This window comes from Globicephala melas, chromosome 1 (assembly GCF_963455315.2).
Source record: "Globicephala melas chromosome 1, mGloMel1.2, whole genome shotgun sequence".
Lineage (NCBI taxonomy): Eukaryota > Metazoa > Chordata > Mammalia > Artiodactyla > Delphinidae > Globicephala > Globicephala melas.
In genome coordinates, this window is record NC_083314.1 from 312,140 (window position 1) to 330,041 (window position 17,902).

At 53.9% G+C, this 17,902-nt stretch overlaps 1 protein-coding gene and 1 long non-coding RNA gene across 3 annotated transcripts in view; one reads left to right on the forward strand and one right to left on the reverse strand.

The window, feature by feature from the left end:
* The window catches only part of KDM5B (lysine demethylase 5B), an 85,100-nt gene extending 69,794 nt beyond the window's left edge, over positions 1 to 15,306 (forward strand). The window contains exons 23-28 of one of the 2 annotated variants that reach the window (XR_009563155.2): positions 611 to 1,096; positions 2,677 to 2,788; positions 3,467 to 3,621; positions 4,841 to 5,161; positions 8,278 to 9,440; positions 10,706 to 15,306. Coding sequence is in view for 1 of the 2 variants with exons in the window: in XM_030844390.3 (XP_030700250.1) it covers positions 611 to 1,096; positions 2,677 to 2,788; positions 3,467 to 3,621; positions 4,841 to 5,161; positions 5,621 to 5,758 (1,212 nt within the window). In the remaining variant the exon portion in view is untranslated. Of the gene's footprint in view, positions 1 to 610; positions 1,097 to 2,676; positions 2,789 to 3,466; positions 3,622 to 4,840; positions 5,162 to 5,620; positions 8,215 to 8,277; positions 9,441 to 10,705 lie in introns of those variants that run through there. The other variant, XM_030844390.3, reaches the window with a different exon arrangement.
* LOC132597005 (uncharacterized) lies at positions 14,781 to 17,787 on the reverse strand. Its single transcript, XR_009563324.1, has 3 exons — positions 17,538 to 17,787; positions 16,954 to 17,088; positions 14,781 to 15,807 (listed from the first exon to the last, which is right to left on the reverse strand). It is a non-coding gene; the product is annotated as an uncharacterized lncRNA (long non-coding RNA).
* Between the last annotated feature and the right edge of the window lie 115 nt (positions 17,788 to 17,902).

Here is a 17,902-nt window from a genome sequence, read left to right on the forward strand (position 1 = left end):
GTGTGTGTGTGTGCATGTGTGTAAGGGAAGTCTGGTGAAGTGGTTCTGTTTCTTTCGTGAGGGACCCAGCTTCACTACACACAGTTCCGGTGTCCAGCACACATGCAAGGTGTAATGTTAAAGGCAGTAAGAGACACAGGTTACTACGGCTGTTTAACAGACTTTCTCATCTAAAGTGCCTTTCTGGAAGAACTCAAAAGCTACTGGAACTGAAAACAAATCGAAAACCTCAGAAATTAGTACACCCAGACTGTGAAAAGCCTGTATCTTTCAAGAGAGGTACATTTTCTAAGAGAGAAATGTGTGAGGAATTTGGACTTGGAAGAATGGTGTGTGTTAGGTAGCTGCTCACACTGAGGGTTTGCTGGGTGCCAGTCAGAGCGTCTGTCACACAGCCCGTGTCGTCGCCGTGGCGGCCCTGTGAGGTGGGCACTGTTACCGACTCTGTACGTGTGGGAATTTAGCCACAGTGGGATGTTGTTGCCCACCTGACTTAGTGAGGCAGGCAGAGTCTACTCTGGAGCCCGGTGTTCTTAGCCACCAGGACCCTAGTTTTAGGAGAAGGCTGAGTTCTCTGTGACATTGTCCCTGATTGTTTTCTCCTTTCTAGATGGCAACGCTTGGGGAAGCCCGCTTACGAGAAATGGAAGCCTTGCAGTCTCTCAGACAAGCCAATGAGGGGAAATTGCTGTCGCCAGTCCAGGATGTGGAGATGAAGGTCTGCCTGTGTCAGAAGGCCCCAGCTGCCCCCATGATCCAGTGTGAACTCTGCAGGGATGCTTTCCACACCGGCTGTGTGGCAGTACCCAGTACTGCGCAGGGCCCCCGGATCTGGCTGTGTCCCCATTGTCGGAGGTCAGAGAAACCTCCATTAGAGAAAATTCTGCCCCTGCTGGCCTCCCTCCAGCGCATCCGAGTTCGCCTTCCCGAGGGAGATGCGCTGCGGTATATGATTGAAAGAACCGTGAACTGGCAGCACAGAGCCCGACAGCTGCTCTCGTCAGGTAACCTCCAGCCCACGCAGGAGCGGACGGGCTCAGGACTGTTATGTGGCAGACGGCAGGCCGCAGCAGGACAGGCGCCAGAGACAAGCAAGGTGAGCCGCAACGCTCCTTCGCTGGTTATCGGACTCAGCTCTGTGCCTTCTTCCGGAGCCGGTAGCTCTGGTGGTGCCGCCGGTACCAGCGCCCGCTTTACCTTCGAGGGTTGCGCGCACCTGCCGCGTTGCCTCAGTTCCCTCTGCTCCCGATAGCCGGGCTCGCGTCCTGTGGAGCAGATTTCACCTCTTCGTATGCGCATGGGATTTTTCCATTGATGTGTGGGAACCAGATGTGTTTCTTTGTTTTTGTTTTCGTCTTTTTTTGCGGTACACGGGCCTCTCGCTGTTGTGGCCTCTCCCGTTGCGGAGCACAGGCTCCGGACGCGCAGGCTCAGCAGCCATGGCTCACGGGCCCAGCCGCTCCGCGGCATGTGGGATCTTCCCGGACCAGGGCACGAACCTGCGTCCCCTGCATCTGCAGGCGGACTCTCAACCACTGCGCCACCAGGGAAGCCCCAGATGTATTTTTAATATACGTGTATTTTAAAATTCTTTGCTTGGCTGTTTTTTTCCTGCTTCCTCTCGTGTAAGTCACCGAGGAGAAAGGGAAAGTGCCTCCTCCTGTCTCTGGTTGCCTTTTGAGGAAGAAGAGCTTTTGATGTGTCTTGAGTGTTAGTAAGTTGCTTCAGAGCAGAGGCGGTGGGTTTCATACCATCTGTGGTCTTTCTGCCAAAGCCAGATTCCCCTGAGTGTCACTGGGACGGCCGGGCTTCTGTCTTCTTCCGTGGGAGACAAGGAGTGCAGCCAGGCAGGCAGTACTCAGGCCTCTCATAATGTTAACCTGGTGACTTCCAAGTCTGGCAGATTCTCTTGCAGATACTACGAGTCCCTTGTGCTGCACCAGCAGAGATGTGTGAAGTGTAGGAGTTGAAGGTCATACAGATTAGGGACAAGGACAGAAGATTGGTCTCTGTTGTATTTGTTTCCTTGTCTTTTTAAGTTCTCCCCAGGTTTCTGAAATACAGTGCCTGGCACTTAGCAAACGATGTGTTACATTTCTGTCTCATAGTTGAGTTGTGGGTATTTGGGCAGCCTACGCTGGAGACATTTGTGTTCCTTACACACGATGTTTTAGGAGTTCACCTATGTTAATAAAAGGGAAAGGCACAGCTGTTATTTACTTAGTAATTTGTGGTCAAAGGACTGTTTCTCCCAGCTCCTCTCATAAGCTCTGGTGAAGGTGGTGACGTGGGTGTGAATGCTTTCTGGCAGTTCCTCAGTTGGTTTACCCAGAGCGGGTACACGTCTGTGTCAGTCGGGTTATAATCTTCAGAAGGAGGATTACCTAGAGATTAAAAGGCTGTGTGATCTGTTGCCATGCAGAGAAAATGATTTATTTCCCAGTGGTGCTCTTCACCTCTGCAGTCAGTCCAGGTACAACCAGGAAGACCAAAGGCTTGGTGGATATGAGTTGGTTTGGCCAAATCTGAGATGCCAGGAGACTTCTTTCAGTTTGGGAAAATCAAACCTTTCTCTTTGCTGGTTGCTGCCTGATAACCCAAGCTACTTCTCTTGGGGTGGTGGGAGTGGCTTCAGCCCTGGAGAAGCCTCACTGTGCGATGTTCTCCTTCCGCCAGCTATCTCAGCCTCCTGCCTCCACGTCCTTCTCCTTGCCCGGTGCCTGGGACGGCAGAACCTCATATTTACACTCTCCCTTCTCTGCTGGACGGAGCTGTATCCCCCTCCATGGTCTGTATTTATTATTATCATCACCATTATTATTGTTATGATTTTGAGGGCTGAAGAGTAAAAAGTGATGGTGCAGTAGGTTTTTGTTGCAGATAAACTAGGAACCATTAAAAAGGATTTTATCCTCATATGTAGGATATGGATTACTATGTATTTGCAAGGTAGGAGAAGAATCGTAGTTAAAGGCTCATAAATGCAAAAGAAACAGAAAGGAAGTCTTTATATCCGTTGCTTTCAGGGATGAAAGGGTTCGTCCCATGCCAACTGATAATTAAACACCAAGCATCTTGGTCATCAGATGCTAAGCCATGGGTTCCCTTGTTGCTTCATTACTTAGGAGACTTGAGGGGGCTCTAGAGACCCTGCCTCCTTCCTCCTGTCCTTCCCTGAGGGCAACTCTCCCCCATGAGTTGTGCCTGGAACCTTGGGCCCACTCAGAGTGCCCAGGCCCTGGCTCTTCTGTGCTTCTGTGAAAGCAGAGGTACCTCCCTCCTGCATCAGCGGGAGTCCTCCTAGTCACTGATGGACTTACACAGTCCAGTTTGGGCCTGCTATGCTGTGGCTCTGGGCCTGTGGAGTGAACCTCACTTGAAGGGAAAGGGTGGTAATGGGAGCGGTGGTCTTCCTCCACTCATGTCTCAGGTGGGTGTCACCGTGATCTGGTCTTGTCTCCGACAGGTCTAAGCCCAGAAGTGAGTGAGCTGTTGATGGAGGCCCAGCTGCTCCAGGTGTCCCTTCCTGAAATTCAGGAGCTCTACCAGATGCTACTCGCAAAGCCCAGCCCCGCGCGGCAAGCTGACCGCAGCTCTCCAGTGAGACCCAGCAGTGAGAAGGTGGGCGTCGGGGTCTGGGCGGCAGCGTGCTTCGGAGTGTCATCATCCTTCAATAGCTCGGGGACGAGATGCTGTCTTTGGTCCAGGAAAGGATGCAGACCACCTGCCCCACAGCCCTGCTCCAACGGCTGTCACTGAGCACTTTGGGCTCACAACCTGGATTTTGATGCTGGTTTTTAAGCCACTGTGTGAAATTGTGTTTTCTTTTTAGCAAGGTGTGCTTCTCATCATTTCCATGTGTTAATAGCTAGAAGCAGGATTATTTTTCTTCAGTAAGAGAATTACTGTAGAGATGAAAATGTAATTATAGCTGGAAAGGCCTTTGGGATAAAGCCTTCATTCTTGGAGTCAACATGTAACAAATGCTTTAACTCTTCTAAACCAAACCCAGCAGCTGGTGTGAGGACCAGGTGACTAGACCAAGGGTACCCTTTTTTTGTTTGTTTGTTTTTTGGGTATTTTTTGGCCACACCACACGGCATACGGAATCTTTAGTTCTCTGACTAGGGATTGAACCCATGCCCCCTGCAGTGGAAGCAAGGAGTCTTAACCACTGGACCGCCAGGGAAGTCCCAAGGGTGCCCGTTTTGAGTGCTGACGTACTTGAAGGGGATAACTAATAATGTCCTGTTTCTTAGCAGCGTAAGATGCTGCTGCTGCTGCTTCCTGTGAGTGAACTTGCTGACCTGTAACATTTAATGCCCCTGAGAATGTAGTCAGATAGGGAGGAATCTCACTGAAAACAGCATGAGGGCAGACGCTGGCATTTAGGATTTGTTTTTCATTATGACACCAAATAGCGTAGCACTGTTATCAGTTGTGTTCAGTTAATGCACCTTCCTCCTATAAGGGGTGGAGATGTGCATAAAGAAGCAAGGTATTGCCTTGGTTCCTTAGCTGTCTGTGGGTTAACACCTAGATAGAAAACACTCTGCGGACGTCAGGGACTTCCTCGTGGGTTTGGCCAAAAGAATGTGGCATCTCCCCTCTCCCGGAGCTGGTTGGCTAATTTGAAACGAATTGTGTCTGTGACATTTCTGTTTTCCAGTGTTGCTTTGGTAGACTAAACAGTGAAGTTAGGTGGTCCTGTAGGATGTGAAGGGGGGGGCGGTGCAGCACGTGTCGGTGTCGATGGGGAGCACCCGCTTCTCGTGCAGCCAGTTCTTGGCATCACTGGTTTTGGCGAGGGACTAAATGGAGTTTGCCATCTTCCACCCAGAGTGACGGCTGCCGTGGGAAGCGAGACGGAGTCAGCGGCCTCGAGAGCAAACTGAAGAGACGCCTGGAAAGAGAAGGTCTCTCCAGTGAGCGGTGGGATCGAGTCGCCAAAACGCGGACCCCTAAAAAGAAGAGGATCAAACTGAGCCACCGCAAGGACACGAACAGTTTCAAGTTAGAGCGGGCACGTGGCCATGAGCTGGTCCCTTCTGCCGACGCTCAGTCCCTGCCCGCAGACGCGTCCTGCTCGGAGCACGAGGACTCTGGGGACGAGGACGCCGTCTGCCCGGCCGTGAGCTGCCTGCAGCCGGAGGGAGACGAGGTCAGTGAGGTTTGGGCCGCGGAGGACGTGCGTTCCCTTAACTCAGAAACCCTGTAAGCTGCAGCTCGCCTGGCCGGGTCTCTCCTGCTTACCTGCCTTGAGCCCATCTGAGTGGATTGCTCACCCTCCCCCACTGGTACCTCTGCTCTCACATCGCTCCTGGGTCTTCTCCCTTTTCTTGAAGAAACTCTTCCTCTGCCCTTTTTCCTTTTCCTGCTCCTCCAGCTTTCACCGCCCAGCGCTAAGAAGGTGGGAGGGATGCTGCTGCCACGCCCTTTGCTTCCTTGTCACAGGGCGGCGCTGTCTTAGCCCCAGAGCAGTCACCACTTGAAGACTGGCTTTGACTCGGTCGCTTGGGCTGCTGTGCCCGAGGTCCCAGTGCTGGGGCAGTTGCCTGCCTGGTGTCTGTCGGGCCTGTTCTCCCCCTGAAAACCCCGTCTCCCTGCTCTCTGTAACCAGGTGGACTGGGTCCAGTGTGATGGCAGCTGCAATCGGTGGTTCCATCAGGTCTGTGTTGGCGTCTGTCCCGAGACGGCCGAGGAGGAGGACTACGTGTGTGCGTGCTGTGCGGCGCCGGGCGCGCCAGGCCGGAGCTAGAGCAACGGACCCTGACTGTAACTCAGGACCCGGCCAGAGGACTCCTCCAGGGTCGCAGCAAAGCTGCAGGCCTGGCACTCAAACCAGCCTGTGAACGGTGCTATTTCTATTCCTTACGGGATCATTTTTCCAGAACTCTTTGAAAAAAAGAAAAAAACGACTAAAAAAATTTTTTGACACTTTTTGTATTTTTTTCCTTAAGAGCCGTTTGTGATTGTTGAGGTTTGAAATGCTGACTGTTTTTTGCAGGGGTTCCCACCAATGTGGAAGGATTGGAGCTTGCACCTTTCATGTACAGCATTAAAATCTTACCTCTTTCTGGGATTTACCGGCTTAAGAGTCCAACTCAGTTTCAGTGCCCAGAAGAGCACCAGAAATTCCAGTAAATCCTCATTTGAGGAATTTCTCTCTTGTTTACTCTGTTACCATATTGGGGAGCTTAAGTTTTTCACTTTTGGGGGTCTTGTTTGTTTCTTTTATCCACTTTTCTTTTTTCCTGGTAGACTAGGTTTATTTATCTAAGCAATAACTTCCATGTTGGTTTCAGTGGCTGGAATTAAAACAAAACAAACTTCCAAACAGTGTGTTGGTGCTTTAGCATCTGGTTGATGTCAGAACGCAAACGTCTAGTTTCTAGTGTCACTGGTGACCTAGTGACATAGAAAAGAGGCTGCTCTGTAAGTACCTGCCACAGCTGTATTTTGGCTTTCTCCTTGCTCCTTCCCTCCTCGCCTGTTTTTTTGGTAGCTTGTATCAAATGTTGCAGTTTATATTGTGGAATAAATCCTTGGTCCTAATATAACACTAAATGCTGGTTATTTAGAGCCATTAGCCTACATCTGCTTCTGCCCCTCCACCTGTGGGCTTTGAAGAGCGGCGGGGTTGCTTGCTTTTGCCTCTGCCCAGCCAGGCTACAGTAGCGGTGGCTGGTAGCCTGCAGACATTAGGGGATTCTTTTGTATCCTGCTCTGTTCGGTGGGCCATATGCCTCCAGTCCCCACTCACAAAGACCCCTCTTTCCTCCCGTCTTCAAGGAATAGAACCTGTCTTAAAAGCCATGCTATTTTTAAATAAGCTTTCTCAGAATGTTGGCAAATCATTCCAGTCCTCAGATCGGCCCTCCTCGTGGGAATGATGTCTTTATTATATTTGAATTGACAGGGAAACTTAGTTTAGGGTTGAGATGTCAGAAGGGGAGATGTAAGGAGAGTGCACCCTCACACAGAGCTAGGAGGGTGTGGGTCGAGGAAACACTTCTGAACACCCAGGCTCTGCCCTCTCACTTTCCTTGCTATATCTCGCTCTCTCTCTCACTGTTGTTACTGGTCATGGATGGCTCACAGCCTTTCTCTGACTTTTCTTTTAAAGGACTCTGTTCTGCAGTGGAGAAGACATTCTGGTGAACAGACTCTTGCTTGCTGTTTGCTATCCTGTTGCTAATAATAACTGTTTTCCCTCCATTATATAGCCATAAACCTGAAGATGGGTAGAAACAGTGGGTCTTTAATAAAACAACAAAAACAGCAGTTTGTGATGTAGCAGAGATTTAAATGTGTACTGCCCCCTTTTATGCAATTCAGATAATTAAATCTCTTTAAGAATGACTTTGAATCGTCTGCAGTTTTCCCAGAGTTGTCATATTTCTCCTTGTCTGATGGGCTTCTGGGGCCAGTGGAGAAGAGCAATCTCCAGAGTCCGATCTGGAGTGGCAGGGGTTTTGGCCTTTGTTTTTTCATTGACGTGTAGTTGATTCACAACGTTGTGCCAATCTCTGCTGGTTTCTGGCCTTTTTAAGCACCCCGATTCTTAGACTCCCCGACATTGGGGCACGATGCTGACTCTCCCAGTTCCACGGAGAACATAAGGTTAAAGGGGACTTTGCTCCTGGAATAAAGCCTTTGCCTGTAGGGAGGGAGCTTCTGCCCATCTGTTGTGCACCTCCCCTGCCCCACGAGCTTTTCTTCTTCACCTGGAGGGTCCCTGACAGTAGCACCCTTGTGCTGAAGAGTCTCTGCCCCGGTTAGGGGGGGGTGGGCAGGAGTGTGTGTATGTAAACCACCTCCCACCCAGGTGGGGCCATGGTCTGTTACACACGTCGATACTGAAGTTAAAGGCCTGTCACGTGCCAACAGTTATCCTGCTAGTGAATGATGACGGCTCTCCTGGAGCCTCCATCCTACCTGCACGCCAGCACGATGTGGAAACACGAACCCCCGATGGACGCCTTCTGTGAGGGACCCACCGAGACCCCAGAGTGGGGTGTGTTATCTACAAACCGTGCTTGTGCGTGTGAGCTGTGAGGCTGACCTGTACCCTCGTGGAAGCACGAGGCAACACGTGCGAGACGGTACCACACGCAAGCTGACACTGTTCCGTCCCGGGTCTTGCAGCTGCGTGAGGTGTGAGGAAGAAAGGGCTGAGTGAGATTGGAGCCTAAGCCAGGAGGGCACGTGGGTGAAGAATCTGGTGCCCCCACCTCAGTGCCGTGACTGCTGTGTTTGTTTTTCCTCCCAAATCAGGCTGTAGGATTTCTCACCGAGCGCAAAGGGCTTGCCTGTGTGTCGCCTCTGTCCTGCAGGAAGCCTGGGATTTGGACGCGCTGTAAAAGGAAGGTCTGCTGCTTTACCGCTTCGTTTCAGCATCCTGGGAGGAGGGGCTTGTTTACCCCTCTCAGAGCGACTCTGAAGCCAGAGATGCCACCTGAGGTTGTGGCAGTTGGTAGAAACCTGCTTTGTTCTGCCTGCACGCTCTAGTAACGAGAGGCAGAGGTGTTCATGAGACTTGAGGTCTTCGGTGGAAGCATGGGTCCCTGGGCAGGGGTAAGCCTGCGGACAGGATGGGTGTCTCCTGGAGGGCTGAAGCCCGGCCCCCCTGTCCCTCTGGTTGGGCTCTCATCGTGGGCCCCGCCGCTCCTTTAATCTCACCGCCCTCTCAAATGGAGACCCGCTTTCGGCTTGCACCAGGCCTTCGTGCCTGTGGGTGTTTTTCTGGGCTCAGCCCCACCTGGGGTTCCTGACACGTGACACAGACTGGGGTGGACTGTCGATGCCACGTACCTGGGACAGGAGGCGGAATGGCACAGCAGGGATTTTAACCGTCGTTGCCTGTTGTTGTTCAGTACCTGTGCCTAGTCTGTGCTGCGCCTTGGCCTCTGTTAGAATGGTCCTTCCTCGGCGTAAAGATGCAGAGAACACAGTTCCTTTCTGCTGAACTTCACCTGCTGGGAGGAAGAGCCGAGGAAAAGGATGAAGAGCCCGGTGCCTTTCCTTGAGCACCGGGGCGATGGCTCCCATCTTCCACCCTCTCCAGCCCAGCACATGGATCCTTTGAGGCCCTCAACTTCTCTGGGCGGTTCCGTGGGACAGAGAAGCTGCCTGGACCTCGTATGAAGTCGTACCATTATAAATCCACTTCCAAAGCATGAGTCCATCTGTAAAGTGTACCTTTCACTTCTTCCAAATTTTTGTAAACATTTTCGTGTTTCAAGATTGCTTACATAGGAATACATCTTCACCTTTTTATCAGTTAGGATGGAACCTTTAGATGGTGACCCAGCTCCCTCTTCTGTTCTGGGCTACTTGTACTAGGATGAAGGGTGGCGAGCGATGTGCTCTTAACTTTCAGGAGGACCCGCTGCGTTGGATGGAAGAATGGGATTGCGAGGTCGTTGGAGCTGCTGCAGGTGAGTGGAGGCCAAAGGACTCTTCTTTCTGTTTCCCTTGAATGGGAGCACAGAGAAATTTTAAATGGCCTTTATCAGGGAACAATGTTATTTGCTCTGTTGAAAAGAAATGCCCAAGACACCCTCTCCCCGCAAGGAAATGTGGGGCTCCTGCAAGCTCCCCTAGCCGGATGTTGGGGTCGGGGGGAGTGCGGGTTCAAAAGCACTGGCTCCTGTCTGCCGGTGATCCTGGTAGGAACATACACAGGAGGAGGCCCCTTCTGCATAGGGCCGGAACAGGTCGTTGGACAGTTCATCAAAGAGTCAGTTAACAGATGAAAAAAGATATGCTTACCTAAGTTGTATGTCCATCCACTTAAACTAAAATTGAGAAAAATTAGTTTGGAGAGGCAAGGGCTTTTCTTTACAGTAATCACATGCATTGTGTATGATTTTTCAGTTTCGGCTTCCTTTAAAATGGATAAAGAATTTAGACATTGTGAAGGAATTTGACTTTAGAATTCAAGATACTTACGTTCTCCAATCTTTTGTTAGAGTTTTCACCTGTACCTAATTTAACAGCAACTTTTTAAAGCAACTCAATCTAGTTTTTATAAAAACAGCTCTTCACACTCATAGGTTTATGTAATAATCAAAACATAATGGCTACAACAGACTGACTCGTGGGCAACTAGGAACAGGTGAGACCGGAAGAGGGCCGACTTCGGGCCAGGGAAGACCCGAGCCGGGAAGAAGCTGCCGTTGGCCAGTCGGGCATCTGCTGTGTTCACAGCTACCTGGTCCAGCTCTTGCAAGACTTCATAAGCTCCTGGGAGATAGCTCGGTGTCCTCTGGGCGGGGCCGTCCTGACCTGCCGGCCGGGTGCGGCCCACCGGGGCTTCTGTTCTCAGCGCGGGTGGCGAGCATCCCTGTCTCACGGGTGTGAGAGCTGAGGGGCGGCAGTCCTAGGAGCGTGGGCTTTGGAATTGGATGAGCCTGGTGTGGCTCTATGCCTACTCTAAGTGAGAGCCAGCCTCGGGGCTCTCAAAGATCGGAGCGTGCTGCCCGGGGCCGGCGAGCCTGTTGCACCCCTCTGCCCGTGCCCCACTGTTTTCTGTTCCTAGACGGCAGGGACTAGAGGGGGCAAGTGTGATGATCTAGGTCACTGCCATCGATGAGTCATCTGTGCCTTTGTGGCCCTGGTTGTGAGGGGCTTTTACGTTACAGAGATGCCTTGAAATCTAGCCGCCCCCCAAATTCCTCACTAAGTTTCCTTTTCCCCACAGATATCAAGGACAGCGGTGTGTCTGTGATGGTGCTTGCCTTACTGTGCCTCTGCGTGTTCCCCGTGAGGCCAGGGTCTGTTGGGCACGGGCCTCCCAACCTTGTTGTGCTCGAGACATTGACTAGCTGAGGTCGTAGTGGTCGTGGGTGCCCAGCCCGTTTCCTGCTCTCTTCATTCCCACCCCCACCCCCCGCCCTCCAAGAAACTTCTCAAGGAGGGAGAGTGAGCAAGTTAGAGGGCACTTGTTGCTGCATGAAGGGCAAGCAGTTCCCAGAAAGCAGAGCAGACGGAGGCGGGAATGAGGCAGCGTGCCTGGGAACGGGGCTCTCGGCTCAGCGAGACCCTACCGCCGCCCAAGGCTCTGCCCCTGGAGCCCTGCTCGTGGGTGCGGGCGGAGGTTTCCCTGGTCGGATCGGCCAGGAGAGGAGCAGAGTGGGCTCAGGCAGTCTCTGGCCGCCTTAGACGTTACCAAGGCTCCAGCCCTGCCTCGCATGCCCCCTTCCCCAACTTCAGTCTTCGGGAAATGGGGAGGGAGGGATTGGGGACCGAGGCCCTCGGTGCAGGGATCACAGTTTACAGGATGACCACAGGGAAAGGCTGGGCCGGCAGAGGACTGAGCTGTGCTGACTGGGAGCCTCCCAGCTGGTTCCGGACTCCAGAGCCCCGAGCAAGCATCGTGGGGGTGTGGCCTGAGCAGGACTGCGGGGGCACTCATGAGCCGGACCCCAAGCCTGTGTCCTAGAAATAACGCAGCCAGGCCTTCCCACTGTGCCGAGACCGCTGCACGGCACAGCGCTTTACGGCGGCCGGGTGCCGTTCTTAAGGCTTTACCCCCGCTCCGGAGCTGACATTCCCCCTTGGGTGTGCGGCCATGGCCGGAATTTTGATGGCAAATTGTGCCCTTAATCCTGAGCTTCAGAATTGGAAATAGGGAGCAGGTGGGTATCAGTCGAGGGAGGGACGTCCAGGTTCCTGAGGAGATTGTGCCTCCGGCCCGGCTTTCCTGTCCTAGCCTGAGCTCATGGCAATCACAGTTCTGGTCGACGACCGCAGTCTCTGAATGCGCCGACACAGTCGGGTGGCCCTCAGGACAATCCTGCAGGAGCGTCTCGCGAGCGGCAGAGGGCAGCAGAGGGCCGGCTCCGGGCCGCTTTCCTAACAGGTCCCTGAGCCGGGCCGCTGCGGCCCCTGCTGGAGCCCTGCCTGGGCCTCTCCGTCCTGCCTCTACGCCAGCGGCTGCAACGTGGAGCATCTTAGAGGTTCTGCTCCGTTTAGGGGAGACTGAGTCGTGGACTTCAGATGGGCAGTCAGGCCTTCTACCCAAGCTGCTGCTGGTCCCAGTTCTGTGCCCCGCGCGAATCTTGTAGATTCGGGGCCCACAGAACGTGGTTGCCGTCCCCGAGCACCTCAAGTCCAGTGGGGGAGGGGCCTGTGTAAACAGATCTTCGGGATTTCTTGCTCTCATGGGCGTCACAACTGTGACGGGGTCGGAGAAGAGCTGCCCTTGGGTTATCTCACTACAAACTGGCCGTGTGGCCATGCTGAGGATGAAGGCCTGGCCCACTTGACTCCCTTCCCCGCCCCCCCCACCCCCGACCCAATTGCCACCCAGTTCCCACCTAAGGGAATCAGAGATGCTGACTGCACGTTGTTCTGGGGAAGGGGCAGGCCTTGCCTCCGAGTGGGACCCTTGGGTACAAACTCTGCTCATGTGAGTAGAGAAAACACCTTCAAGGACGCCCGGTGTGGCCAGAACAAGATGTATGTGTGGGGCGAGCAACGACGAGAAATAATAAAAGCCGACACTTCATACATGCTGGGCACTCTCTGAAAGCCTTGCATGAAGTGACTCAATCTCCGCAGCCTCCCAATGAGGTCAGTACTCGTACCCATTTCACAGATGGGCAACTGGATTTCAGAGAGGTTAAGACTGAAGGCCATCTAGCTGGTATAGAGGAGCCAGCATTCAAACCCAGACAGTCTGATTCAAGAGTCTGGACCCGTACAAACAAGATGGAAGGCCTCTGTGTATCCTTGAGCCTAGCGTTTGGGATGTGTGGCTCCCCAGAGCAATAAAGAATTCCTAAAAACTCCACAGCAAAGTTTCTGATGCCCTTAAAGGCTGTGGGTTTTCTTCCACCACCAGTAGGGTGCAGCTCACAGAAGCCTTACTTTTAGAGAACTGAGTGACCTTTTGTTTTTCGCCTTAAACTTGTTTGGCTAATTCAAGTTGGAAATGCATTTCAGCTGCCTCGTTAAGGTCTGGGTATCGGCTGCTTCAGGATGCAGGCCTGGGTTCTGGCACCCTGCCCTTAGGGGCTCCTGGGGTGGGCAGAGGCACATCACTTGGGATGGAGGCCAGGCATAGCCGTTGAGATCCTGGCAACGAGAGCAAGTCAGCGCCAGGGAACAAGGCCTTTAGCGATGGGAGGGCCGTGGCTTCCAGGTGACTGGCCTGACTGGCCCGGCCTGAAGCAAGGGCTCTGTGGTAGCAGAGCCTCATCTGGGCAGAAGTCCACAGTCAACACCCGCAGCCCAGATAAAGGACCCATCAGGCCGTGCCGCTTGTGAGCTTACACACGCACGCACACATCCACACACACGAGAATGACATAAGAGTGACGTACTCCCTGGCTCCGATGGAGCCCCTTCTGGGCCGGGTGTTTGGACCCCCTCCATTGATCCTCCCCTCATTCGCATGAAGTGAACTCACCTGCTAAGGACCCAGGCCTGTGGGAGGCAAGCTGAGATTTGAACCCAGGCGGCTGGGCTTCAGAACCCAAACTGGCCGGCAACACACATGCGGCCCCCTTTGATAAGCCAGCAGGGGAGGGGACCAGCCTGGGCCTCCAACCACCTGACATGAGTGGCTTTTCTAAACCACAAACTTGACCAGGTTCCTCCTGTGTGTAGACGCCTTCAGTGGTCTCCGTTCTCTTCTGAAGAAAATCCTAACAGCCTGGTGTAGAGCCCAACCACCGTGGTCTTGCCCTCGCGTCTGACCTTGCACAACCCCCCAGTCCCAGCACACGTGGCCCCCGGTGGGGCTATTTTCCTGTCCCTAAAGCATCAGAACAGTAGTTGCCTGTTGTCAAGGTCCTGCTCAGGGTTTCTGAAGTCTTTTCTCAGTGGTGACAGCAGTGCCTCGGTAGGTGCTGGAGTCTCCATCTGACAGACTCGGGGGCTGAGCTTCAGAGAGTTAGGAGACGCGCCCCTGGCCATGCGGCTTCCTGTCCGACCCCCCAGTTTAACTGTCCACCTGACCCACTGCTGCCATCTGGCCTGGAGGCACTGGAAAGTCACTTGGTCAGTCACTGCGGGACCCTTGCCGTCCCCCTGGGGGTCTCTCTCGGGTTCCAGTTGGTGCACGTGGCTTCCACCGTCTTCTCTAAGGAGGCCATGAGCCCTGGGCGGCGTGCAAGTGTTGGCCTCCGTGCCGCCAGCCCCTGGCGGGTGCCTGATAGACAACATCCTCAGTGATGGGAGAGCTCTGACTGGACAAGATGAGGCACGCGAATGAGGCTGAAGTCGAGGTTTTGCTCCAGATTTGCACCCGAGGCCCGGAGAAGGGTGGCTGGTGGCCCTGGGACACCCAAGCCGGCCCTGTGTCCATCGAGGCCTCTCCCCCTGCTGTCCTCTCCTCTAGCTTCCGGTGCTCACCTCGCCGGGCCCCACCAGGCCGCTCTGAGACACGACCTCAACACAGAGAGAGTTCATGGACGCGGGCATGGTAAAGGGCCCGGGTGAGTTATTCAGAAAATGTCTCAACTGATTTGCTTTTCACCCCCTCGATGGTCAGTGTCCTGAGAGCCATGGTTGCCCTTGGGAAAGAGGAGTCGTCCTGCCCGCTGTGGTTTCCAGCTCGGAGCACGTGCCCTGCACACGCCGGGGGGCATGCCCCTCTGTGCAGAGCCCCTCCTGCATTTCTGGATTCACTGGAAGAGGGCCGGGGGGTCTGGGGAAGGGGCAGCCTAGTCCAGGAGAAACCTCTCCTCTCCTGGGGGAGTGAGAACCCGGGCTCAGAGGATTTACCTGGGACACAGGACTGACTGGAGCTTCACCGAGGAAGGAGGAAATACAGTGATAAAATCCGGTGTTTAAAATTATTACTCCCTTTGACTCTGAGAAAGAAGAGAAATCACGTTCACTTTCAGCCAAGTTAGGGGATGGAAGAATGTGAAAAGAGGAAGGCCCCATGATGTTCACTAGGTCCTTCGATCTGATGAGAATCTGAGATCGTTATCTTTGTGACTTAGTTTCTTCTCTATGCCAGGTATGGTCCTGAAAACCGTAAGATGCCCCCTCTCTGGCAGTGTGAAATTAGAGATGAGAAGGCCTCCTCCACCCTCCCCATTCTGTAGTATTTAAAAGTTTCATTGGACTCACTTTTAAAAATTGTTTTTATTTTGTTCATTGCATGGGGAATAAACAATTATAGTTCACTTAATCAGCTTCCTGGAGGAGTTGGCCTTCACCGGCTTTTTTGGGTTTTGGGGGTTTTTTAAATTAAAATGTAAGATATTATGTGAATTGTATGATATTTAACTTTATCCATGTTTCATTTTTTGGCCCCATCTAATGAGTTAATGTCTTCTGTATTAAAAGCATTTTTATGCAATAGCTAAAATTAAGTGGACTTTAGTGTGAAATATGTTGATGTAAGTAAATTCAAAATACATTTAAGCTTGGTATGTCTACGAAATCAGATTAGATGAAGGTCGCCAAGACCTGAGTGGCAGGAATTGCACAGAAGTGTTAGAAGCCTTCACTCTCTTACAAGCAGGAAAGCAGGTGTCTCAGTGGAGAGCTTCACCAAGGTCTGCCGAATTGTCAGGAACAATGCAAACTGCTCCCGAGAGTGACAGGATGGGCGGCGCGGGCGGGGGTGCCGCGGGAGGATGGGAAGGGCAGGGTTGGGAGCGGTTTATGTTGGGAGGGGTGTGAAGAGAAAGCAGAGCCCGGGAGCTGCCCAGGCCCTGCGGTGTTATGGCGGCTCTGGCTGTGTTCTATCTGCTCTGATGGCAACAGCAGAGCTTTGACAGCTTCGTGAGGACAAAGACATCACCAGAACAGAGGGCGGGAGCAATCCAAGTGCCAGCAGACCTGTAAGAGAAGAAGATGGGCAAAAATGGGATTATTTAAGCAGATCAGCGGCCGGTGGACATTGGGGCAGGGAGTCTGGGTCCCCGGGGAGAGCCTTGATGGGGGAGATGCTGCTCTTCCCTCTGTGCCCTGTCTCCGACCTGGGAACAACCAGAAATGAAACAGCAGGAAGCTCTTGTCCAGTAGAAAGTGGAGAAGCCGCGTAACCGGGGGCTTATGGGCTCTTTCTCCCTGGAGAACTCTCAAAACTAGGCAGCCCTCCCCCATCTTCATGGGTTCAAATGGTACTGCACGGAGACAGAGGGATTGCCTTGGTGGCCTAGTTGAGCAGCAGTTCAGAGACGGTGGTCTAGGACGACCACGGACTCTTCTTTCAAAGGATAAACAGTTGAAAAGGAAGTATCTAATAACTGGCGGGTGGGTGGTGGACATCCCTCCCACCCTTTCCTTTTCTAGCCCCTGAGCCCCGGGGAGTGGACGCCAGGGGTGCTGAGCTCCCAGTCAGGTTTGTGGCCGACACTGCTGGTCCTGATGAAGTAAAAGAACATGGAGGCCGTGGCCAGGGACACCACATTTTTCGTGTAACTAGATTGACCATAGCCTTGACTCTCTAAATAGTCTGGGAGGCAGGCTGGCTCCCTCTGCCCCAGGTACCCGGGCTCATTTAACAGATGCGGGGCCAGTAGGCGACACAGGTTTTGAGTGGAGTGGTGGGCGGCAAGGCGGCCCAGTTGGCCTGGCCGGGTTCTGTGGCGGAAGACCGCAGCCCTCTCTCTGGCCTGCGTCCTGCAGATTCACCATCAGCTGGGAAGAGCAGGAAGGAGTGACCTGAGCCTTTTAGGGAAGCAGCGGGGTCCTGGGACGCACTGGCTGAGGTGGGTAGCCTGATGACACCCTCCCTCGTGGCCGTGGATTCAGACTCCACTCCCGGCTTCGTCCTCTGCCCCTTGCCAGGTGAGTGGGGGTGACCTCCAGGACTTGGGCGGGCACAGCTTCAGTTTCATTTAGGATCCCCCAGGCCTTCCATCCCCTTGAGGCAAGCTGGCTGGGATGGCCTCCATGTTCTACCTCGTATTATCGGCCAAGTGATCTGGAAAAGCCCTGCTTCTCTCCCCGCCTCCCCCCTCCCCTCTCCACAAAGCTTACCTTCTCTTTGCTTCCCGCCTACTGCGGTATTCCATCCCTCACTCAGTAAGTATGTACTGAGGACTGACGTCAGGTCAGGCGCATTCTGGCGGGAACCTCTCTGGGCATCCCTGGGAGAGGCAGGTGCCCGCAGTCCTGTTGTAAAGTTGACTGGAAATGAGCTCGTGAATATTCAGATAGTCGCACCGTGCTGCCAGGAGCTCCTGGCGCTGGCTCCTTCCCGCTGCCCGGGAAGGAAGAGCTCCACTTGGCGCTTGCCACCCCTGCCCCTTCTATCCACCACGGACAGTCTGCGGCTCCTTGGCCAAAGTACCATCAGGGGCCGTTTCCTCCCTGCGAACCGCCCTCGTACCCACCTAGAGGGCTGTCCTTGGCACTGACAGGCCAGCGCGTGTGGAAACCCCTGTCATGTGGTGAATGGTCATCCGCACTCCCTCTGGGTCCTCCTCCTGCCCACCCTCCCCGTTCTCTCACCTGCCCCAGGCACCTTTAACTTCTCCCAAGCATCCTCCCCTTCCTCCCCAACCCTTTAGGCTCAGAAGCCCCTCCCTCCAGGTGACAACTGCAGGTAGAGGTGGCCTTACGAGGAGGAGGAGGAGGACGGCGAGGAGAGGGGCTTAGAGATCCCAAATGGCTACGGGGCTCCTGAGGCCAATAATGGAGCCTCGAGCTGCAGTGGGCTGGGGAGGCTGGGCCGAAGGAGCTGGCCCTACGGAGACAGCCCATCTCGGGCGGGGACTACGAGACCCGGTTCCGGTTCGACTCTCCCTGACCCTGAGCAGCAGCCGTGACCTTGAGCAGGAAGTGGGGAGGGGGCGGGCTCAGAGGGACTGCGCGAAGGGGTACCCGGGTCTGCTCAGAGCAGGCCCGCCCCTGCACCTCCTCCAGACCGCCCCGCTCCTCCTCGTCCTCCGCCCCTCCTCCCGGACTCCGCCCCTCCTCCCGGACT